Here is a 9,531-nt window from a genome sequence, read left to right on the forward strand (position 1 = left end):
TTCAGTGCAAATTTAAACAGTCATATCACCAGTAACTATAATCCTAAGCACTGTTTTTGAGAAACTTTTTATAACCTGTGGCACTTCGGAATTTTTCCATGTGCCCAGATCCAATTAAATATGATTAATAACAACTGGATTATGATGGATTTGTATATTGACTTTTTTTTTTCATTTGAGATGACAATTAAAACTGATTTGAATAGACCTCAAGATACCTAATATTTCTTGCGGCTTGTAATATGTTTTTATTGAAAAGGACAGTCATGAAATATTAAAGAATATTGCATTCTTCATTTCTGAGAAGAAACTAGCAGTCATGCTTATTTCGTTTTAATTCAATACCAGAAGCAAGATAACTGTGCATGTTAAGTTTTTTTTTTTTTAAGTAAAAGTAATACCCTCCCCCCCTTATTTTGCTTCTGTGATGGTGCAGATACCGAAATCTACTTTTGTTCCGGATCAAGAATGGCAGCAAGAATCACTCATATTTTTAGATAATTTAAAAACTCCTCTGAACCATACACGCCCATGAAAAAGGGAGGCATCATTAATTGGCATCATACCTGAGGATCCTTAGGGACTTTTAAAGTGTGGGGTGTGTGGCTCCCACCAAAGACCACACCATATCACAGAATGCCGCCTTTTTAGGCCGAGATATGAGTTCAAGAGCTGTTTGTTGTTTAGAGCTCTTTCCAGAGAGGATCACTGTTTGACAAGTTCTATTTTAAGTCGCGCCTGTGTGTGCAGGTGTCAGGCTCTTTCATGGCAGTAGAAAAAGACCTAATACACTCCATCTGTATCCTTCCCGCGGCAATGCAGGCTTGTCCCCTCCCGGTGTGTTTGCTTCTGCTTTGCCAGCCACTTTTCCTTTAGGAAATTCCAGGGAGGGTAGGCGGACAGGACTGTGAGGAAGGGCAAAGAGGGGCAGAAAGAGGTCGTCTGCCACTCCCCTACCTTATAAGGCACGTGGCACTGGCAGTAGCAGCGGCTGGATGCAACATCGAAGAAGAAGAACCTCCTCCTTGCAAGAAGACAGAGGGAAAGAGGAGGTGGCAGTGAAGGCAAGACACGCACACTGTGTCCTTCCCCACAGGGAGAATCCACCCTCAGGGGAACAAACACAAGGAAGCCACCCGCCCCGCCTCTGCCGGCTGGCCCCAGGGTCTGGCAGCCGTCCCCATGCACCTGCTCACCTGTCTATCCGTTCTGGGAGGTTGGGGGAGGGATGAGGGGTGTCGGGGTGGGTGGGTGGGAAGAGAAGGAGGGCAGGGCAAAAGAGGGGGTGCAGCGAGGGCTCCGCCCCCGGAGGCTCTGCGCAGGCGCAGTGGCCGCTACCGCAGGCAGGGGGCGGCAACATGGCGGAGTGAGCGGCGGCGTCGGGGCTTCACAACAACAGTGGCGCTCGTAGCAGCGGCAGCAGCAGCGTCAATAACATCGGCCACAGCCTGAGCTTCAGCACCGGCCAGCGCCGAGACCAGCTGCTGGCGCCCCAGGGTTGTTTGGAGCGGCGGCAGCATCTCCGCGGGGGGCGGGCCGGGCCGGACGGACCGGGAGGGGGAGAGAGAGCAGGCAGCGGCGGCGGCAGCGGCACAGCTGCTGGGCGGGCACTGCCGCTCACCGGGCAGCGGTTTTAGCGGCGCCGCCACCACCGGGAATCAGGCTGAGAATCTCTCACCGCCTCCGCCGGGGAGGGCGCCGGAGCGGGCCGGGCTGAAGCACGGGCGGGGAGCGGGCCCGGCGCCGCGGCGCTGGTGGATGCTGGGGCTCCGAGGCGACGGCCGGGGGGCGGGGGCCGAGGCAGGTATAACGGTACCGGCGGAGGCAGCGCTGCTTCTCTGCTCTTCTCCCCAGGAGGGGGCCCAATGGCGAGCGAGAAGCCGGGCCCGGGCCCGGGGCTCGAGCCTCAGCCCGTGGGGCTCATCGCCGTCGGGGCCGGAGGCGGAGGCGGCGGGGGCAGCGGCGGTGGCGGCAACGCGGGCAGTGGGATGGGGGAGCTGAGAGGGGCGTCCGGCTCCGGCTCGGTGGTGCTCCCCGCGGGGATGATTAACCCCTCGGTGCCGATCCGCAACATCCGGATGAAATTCGCAGTGTTGATTGGACTCATACAGGTCGGAGAGGTCAGCAACAGGGACATCGTGGAGACGGTGCTCAACCTGGTAAGGGAAAAGGCGTGCTCTCGCTCTGCTCCCCAGCCCCCCATATCCTCGCTCCCCAGCGTCTCTGGCCCCCACCCCCCACCCCAGGTCATACACGCAGCGCGTCCCTGGGAGCAAAGCTCGTTCAGCCGGTATTGCCCAGCGGGTGACCTGCCTGCTTGCTGCCAAAGCCACGCCACCTCCCTTCTCTCTTTTGGTCCTCTCCTGCCACCTGAGCGCAGTGCCCAACTTAACACCGCTTCTTATCACTTCTCCTGACTATGAGTAAAAACCATCTCTTGCTGGGAAGGTTTTGGGTAGACTTTAGAGTTTAGTTAGGGTGTGAGGAGGCCTCTGGTTCTCTGGGGTTCTTTCTCCCTCACTCTTTAATTGCCCGTGGTGTCGCTCTCTGAGGATGACAGCTTTGCCCCTGGAGCCTAAATTCCCCGGTGCTACTGAAATGTGAGAAGCGCATTAGCTCCAACTTGAGCAGCTGGGGTGTGATGTTTTCGAGGGAGGAGAAAAATGATGCAGTTTTGCATCTGTCTTTAAATATATTCCAAGGCAATGATGTAGTGTGTTGTAGCAGCATCTACCCCACCCCCATCTCTTAGGCAGTCTTCCCTTTTTTTGTAACATTGCCCTCAATATGCTGATCTCTTAGTATTTTGTGTGTGTGCACATAAGCTTTAAAATGTGAGGGCAGCAAATCATACAGGTTGGTTTCTATGGTTGCCTTTAGGAGCGTGGCATGTGGATAAAGACTAAAGGAAAGATGTTAACGCAGGTTTTGGTTTCTTTCATGATAAGAAAGAGTTACTGCAGAACTGTGTATGACTTAATGTTTTGCGCTATGTACAGAAGAGGCTAAGAAGCCTTCAAGATGACAGAGGAAGAAAGAGGAAGATATAAAGAGAGAAGAATCATTAATAGAGCATAATTAAGAGTTCATTTTCAGTGCTTTGTAAATGCCGTTTTTTTGCTGCAGCAAAGCTTTTAAAATAGTTTGCCCTGCAATATCTCGTCTTTGACATACTGTAAGGTTGGGTTTTGGCAGGCAAGGTGTAAATCAGAAGCAATCAGTTGAATATTGTATTTGGTGTGGAGTCACAGGAACACAAAAATATGCTTGCCAGGGGATTCTATAACAGCCATGCACTATGATTTTTCGGCCAAGCAGTTATTTTTATTTGATGTACTGGAAAACTGAAAGAAAGATGCAGCTATGGCAGTGGTGCCCTGAGACATGGATTAGATAACGTCTGTGGTTTATGAACCTATTAAATTCACAGAAAAGTTGAAGCTGTTTTTTTTTTTCTTTTTGCTAGTGTATGAAGTCAAAGATAGGCAATTATCTGTCTTTGTTACATTTATTGCTGTTTAAATAGAAAACATCTTTCTACTTTTGTATACCCTTCAGATAAATCACCTTAAAAAGTCGGTGTAAGTTTGGGAGAATGTCCTCCCATTGAGATAACCAGTTCTTTTCAAAATAACTAATTGGTTTTCTTGGGATTTTCAGTTTAAATAAGTGCAAATAGGGGGTCAGTACTTTTTTTTTCTTTTTAAAAGAGATGAAGTTTCAAAAATATGGTAGTATGTTAGCTGGTTATCTGTTTATTTAAAGAAACATTTTAAGTCCCCCCCCCCAACACAGTTTTTGTCTAACCAATTATTTTTACTTTAGATGATGTGATAATAGTATTTGTATTCTTACTTAGTACATTTTAATCTGATAAGAGGCAGTAGAGCTTTCATAAACTGGACACTGATTTGAATGTGTAACCACTTGGGACTCTGCAGCAGTAGCCACGCATGCTAGATCTGCTAGATCAGTATTTAACAGATGGGGTTCTTTAGATACATAGTAGACTATGAAAAGAAGTAAAATATTTCTCTTGAGGTAAAAAGAAATTTAACTCTTCAGTGCAATAACAATCTATGAATTATGTAAACATTATTTTAGAGATTAAGTTACCATTAAACCTAGAGTCCTTAGAAATATGGTAATACTGAAATGACATATTCCCCAATCCACTTAAGACCTGTAACTCATTGATTTTTTGGAATAACAAAAGTTAGGTTTAAATTTTCTTTGTTTATATTTAAAGAATGCAATAACTTTTAAATGGAAACTTTTGGGACAAAGATTAAATAACAAAAGGAGTTGCTTATTATTGTTAATTATATTGATTATAGAATATGAATTAGTCATGTGAAGTATAATATTTCTTGAATGGTAGGTTTAGAAATTTATTGTTCCAAAACATTGTTGTAAATGTCATGTGAAAATTTAAGCTGACTCTCAAAAAAAACCTTGGAAATAATGGACATTTAAAAAATAATTATCAAAACTTAACTATTTATTTCATAAGTAATACAGTTGATAAAATTTATTTAGGGTACTAAGTGGCTTGTTAATGATTGGAAGTCCCTATTTGTGAAGTAAGTTTCAAAAATTATATATTCTTAATTTAAATGTTAAAGAAAATTACACTGCTCTTTGTGACAGTGAAGAAATAAAGGAAACTAAACTTCAAAACATTTTTTTTACTTTAAACAATATTCTTGTCATAGTCATCTTTGTCAAAATATGTTTCTTTTTTTCCTATCCATTCTTCCTATATAGTATGAGAAATATGAGAGTACAACTGTTTATTTTTTGGGTAATATTTTACACTTGCCTTGCCCCCAAGGTTAAAAGTTTTGTAGAGTAAAGTTTAACTATGTAGTAAAATATAGGACTTCAACACAGTGGTGGTTGGAATTTTTCTGTTTTTGTTTGCCAAAGGTAGATATCCATTTGTACTACTCAAGTGGATTATGGGAATTTGGTGAAGAATCACAAATGTAATGAGAAATAAAATGAATGATTTCATTGTAGATACATATATTTTGTATAATGGTAGGATAGTGGACTTAAAACATTAATCTATGTGATGGAGAGTATTAGGAATATGAGCAAATTAGTTTGTAAGTAACGTTACAATAAGAGTACATTGTCAAGGATTTTGCATTGTAGTTTTACCAGTGAAAGAACTAATTATTGACACACTTTGACTTCAGGAGGAATTATTACATGTGGTTTTATAAGAGAGACTGTATTAAAGAGATTTTTCTTGTTGGTTATTGTAAAGCAGGCACACTACTTAAATCTATTGCTTCCTTTGTAAACATACTTGACATATGTTTATATACAGTTTCTCCTTGAAGTAATGCTATGTAAATAGCATGTGTTATCTTTGTTTATAATGTGGAAGTTTGTTTTTATCACAGATTCTAATATGAATGTGATTTTTAAGAAAAGATTAAATAGAGGACTAATATTTACTTAATGAAAGAATTCACAGTAGGGTATTTTGAATAGTCATCTTATGCAATATAGTTTTATAAATATAGAATTTCATATAATTCTATAATTATGGAATTTAACCATAGACTTGTAGTTTTTTCATGAATTACTGAATTATTGAGGTTTTCATGAATTTTTAGATTTTTTCATGAATTACTGTGAGGTATATCATTGTGTATTTATTTGTAGAAAATGGTATTTCCTTTAATATTATTTTTGGCATTTTAAGTGTCATGCTGTTTACTATATTGAAAGCATAACAAGATGCTTTGATTTTGTGGCCTATTAAGTTCCTTTACTCTTGGCATCTGGATCATGGTATTTTATCAAAAGGGAAATTTTAAGTTATGTTTTGTACTTGATGTGACAGTAACTCTTCTTCCTTAGAGTGGTTTCATTTGTACCTTGATACTCAGAATCATTTTTATTTTGATGATATTTAGAATTTCACAAAAAGGTATGTTTTGCATTTGAATTTATTTAAAAAATATATAGTTGAATTTTAGGTAGACTCATGGCAGTCCTTGATACTTATGAAACCACATTTATTGATATTAAAAGAATTTTCTGCATTTTAATTTGATTTTCATATTAACTTTTACATTTATTCTTGCTATTGAGTATGGAAAATTAAATACATAAGTATTGGAAGTTTAAATATAAAAAGTTTGGAGATTTTTCACAGAAATATTAACTTAATCATATGATGACACTGAAGCAGAAAATATTCTAAAGCCTGTTTGTGATAAAATTATATTAATGTTAAGTAAATATTGTCAGATTTTGGTATAGACTATGCTAATAATTAAAAGTAGTTCAAGGTTCTCTCTTCTTTTGCTATATTTTCCCAAGTGGTATAAAAAAATTCACAGCATCTAGCAGACCCAGCCTCATTTTGTATACTAGTATAGATGTATTATATTCAATCATCTGCATTTTTACTGTTTACTTAAAATATTTTTATGCATCAGTCCCAAATGTTTTTCATTTTATGCCTGCAATTCTGATACTTCATGCACTATCAGTCTTCTCTTTTGTATTACACATCACTCTCTATTATTACAGTTATTTTTGTTCCTTTCTCATTCTAGCCTGTGAATTCCATGAGGTCAAAAACTGATCTTTTGTATATTTTTTGTATTTCTGACCCTTGAGTAAGTAAGTTCAATCCATTTTGAGTATGCAGGGCAGTAGTAATTAGGACCAGTTTTTTGAAAATTGTGTTCAAGAGTAGGGTCTGTGTTCTGGATTCTAAAATAAATTAGACTCATGTAAATTTAATGTATTATTTAGTCCCCAAACTAAGTATGTGTTGAATATGTATGTGTTATCTGATATACATATCTATTTAGGTATTACTTCATATGTAAATGTTATTTTTAATTGACATCTGTGAATAAGTAAAATTTTGATAAAAACTTTTTATTAAACTCATACATATGATCAAATAGATGCATGTAACAAAGAGAATGTTATTAAAATATTTATAATATATTGACTAGAAATTAAAACAAACAAAAAAATCATTGTCAGCTTGTCATATTACCAGAGCATTAACATCTCTTGTTTTTGTCAGTCTAGCCTACATTCTCCTTTTTTTGTAATGGTACCTCATCTCCTGTTCTTAATTCAGCTGTGTGAGGTGGGTTGACTCTACTTTCAGTGGTGACCAAAATCAGTGATTGGTTTAGGGATTAACATTTAACCAGAGGTGCCTCAGAGTCAATCCAGGACTTGTGCTGGAACTCCACCTGTTGGGGATACTGAACAACATCCAGACTCAGTCTGTGGTTGTAGTGCCTGCCTTAGAATTTGGGCAAGGACTGGGAATATAACTCAGTTGGTAGAGTGCTTGCCTTGCATGGACAAGGCCCTGGGTTCCATCCTCTGCACTAAAAATAAATAAATAAATAAATAAATAATCATTGTGCCGGCTTGGTGGCACACCCCTGTAATCCCAGTGGCTCCAGAGGCTGAGGCAGGAGGATGGTAAGTTCGAAGCCAGCTTTAGCAAAAACGAGGTAACTCAGTGAGATCCTGTCTTTAAATAAAATATGAAATAGGACTGGTGATGTGGATCAGTGGCTGAGTGTCCTCCTGAGTTCAGTCTCCAGTACACACACACACACATTTATGTGTGTGTGTGTGTGTGTAATTGTTGTTAGCTAGTTTTAAATCATTTGAAGTTGGGTTGTTGTGACTTGTAAATGGAAACAATCGCCACTAGCATAGAGTTAGTATCTAGAAATTAGACATTATAAGAAACAGCTTAAATGCTGAAATGGAGTCCAAGGTATTGAGAACTTTGCTATTCCTTCAGAGTTCATTTTCAGAAATATAGAGCAACTTTTTAAAATGTCAGCTATGTTATATTTGCTCATGGATCCACCACTGGGGATGGAATTTTAGTAATGGTGAAATCTTTGATAGTGTCTTATAGAAGAGAACAGTTAACTTTGGTTCAAGCTGGCATGCCTGAAAGCAGAGTAAGGAAAATGTAGTCTTTCAAGTAAGAGAGGCCCTTTCTGCCTATAGCTGCCTATCCAAATAGAAGACAATCAATATATCAAGAGACTTATAGGATGGCTAGTGTGGTGGCTTACTTGTGTAATGCCTGTGACTCCCGAGGCTGAGGCAGGAGGATAGCAAGTTCAAAGCCACCCTCAGCAGCTTAGCGAGGGCCTAAGCAACTTAATGAGACCCTGTCTCTAAATAAAAATATAAAAAAGGGCCTGGGGATGTTGCCCAGTGGTCAGGCACCTGGGTTCAATCTCTGGACCCTCCCCCCCCAAAAAAAAAAAAAAAAAAAAGAGAAAGATTTGCAGATTGGAAACCCTAACCCTAACCCCCTGTCAAGGAGGAAATATTTAAATTTGGTAAAGTTCTGTTTTATAAGCTTCTCCCAAGCACCTCTCAGTCCCCAGATCAAAGTAACAATCTAATTGTAAAGAGCTCTAAACTAGGGACCAAGTGATATGCTAGTTTTGCCTCCTCAACCAGCTTCTTGTTTCACATTGCTTCAAAGAAGATCATCAAGCTGAGATTTAAAAGTACTGGGAGAGGCCCGTTGCTGAGAGACTGAAACTTATAAGTTGAAACCCAAATTACTATACTGTATTTCAACAAGAACTCTTGTTTTTGTTGCTAATTCAACTCACTGAAGTAGATTCAGCAAAAGTTTACTAAGGTTTTAGGGAAGCTGTACTTTCAGAAGAAACTTCAAACCTGGTAAAGAGAATTCTGACTTCTTGAGGCTTCATTAAGAGAAAGTATGCTGTTTAAAACACTATAGCCTCTGAAAATAAAATTTGTGGCCATGGAGGATAATGCAAAAGTGAGCTCATCTTTAGTAGGATTGAATGCTTCCAGAATTGGCTGACCATATAACTCCATTTACCAGAATTAGTGCTTTGAATTAGTGACCATAGTTTGATTTACCTTCTCCACTCTTCTAAGTGGGAGTGATTATTATTGTCATAATTTGTGTTTTTCTCTTATCACTGTATGTTAGTTACAAGAGGGATAGTTAAATTTATTTTCTTGCTATATATTAGTATGAAGTACCACCAAGGAGAATGTACATTTGTATGTGATTAAGAATTATGTTCATAATAAATTTCAAACTTGTAGCTGGATACAATAACTTGACATTGTAATTTTTCCCCCATCCCATGGTGAGATGGTGAGTACTATTTTCTGTTGTGGCTAAGATGGTAATATTATTAAACATGAGTATTTAAAAATTATATATATGGAACGAAATGGATGTATGAGTTGAATGGCATCCCAGAGTTAGATATTTCAGATATTAATTGTTAGACTTTCTAGCATTCATTCTTTCTGCTGTTAACAATTCTAGATTTTCTGAGACATGTCTGAGGGGTCTCTCTATTCATTTGCATAGTTCGAGACTTTCCTTGGTCAGACACAGAAATTTACCCTTTGCTCATCAGTAACAGATAATGGTTATAAAATTTAGCTATACTTTTTAGACAGCTTGGTAACTTATTTCATTCTTCTGGAGAAGGAAAAAGGTGCTTT

The 9,531-nt window shown here is 39.4% G+C and overlaps 1 protein-coding gene across 6 annotated transcripts in view; it reads left to right on the plus strand.

Annotated features, from left to right (window-relative positions):
* Window positions 1-1,326: 1,326 nt before the first annotated feature.
* Window positions 1,327-9,531, plus strand: part of NBEA (neurobeachin) — a 638,449-nt gene continuing 630,244 nt past the window's right edge. For all 6 annotated transcript variants that reach the window (XM_081293195.1, XM_081293196.1, XM_081293198.1 and 3 more), the window contains exon 1: window positions 1,327-2,159. In XM_081293195.1, the coding sequence (XP_081149321.1) occupies window positions 1,866-2,159 (294 nt within the window). In that variant the 5' untranslated portion in view covers window positions 1,327-1,865. The remainder of the gene's footprint in view (window positions 2,160-9,531) is intronic.

The sequence above is a fragment of the Spermophilus citellus genome, assembly GCF_964194105.1.
Source record: "Spermophilus citellus genome assembly, chromosome: 1".
NCBI lineage: Eukaryota > Metazoa > Chordata > Mammalia > Rodentia > Sciuridae > Spermophilus > Spermophilus citellus.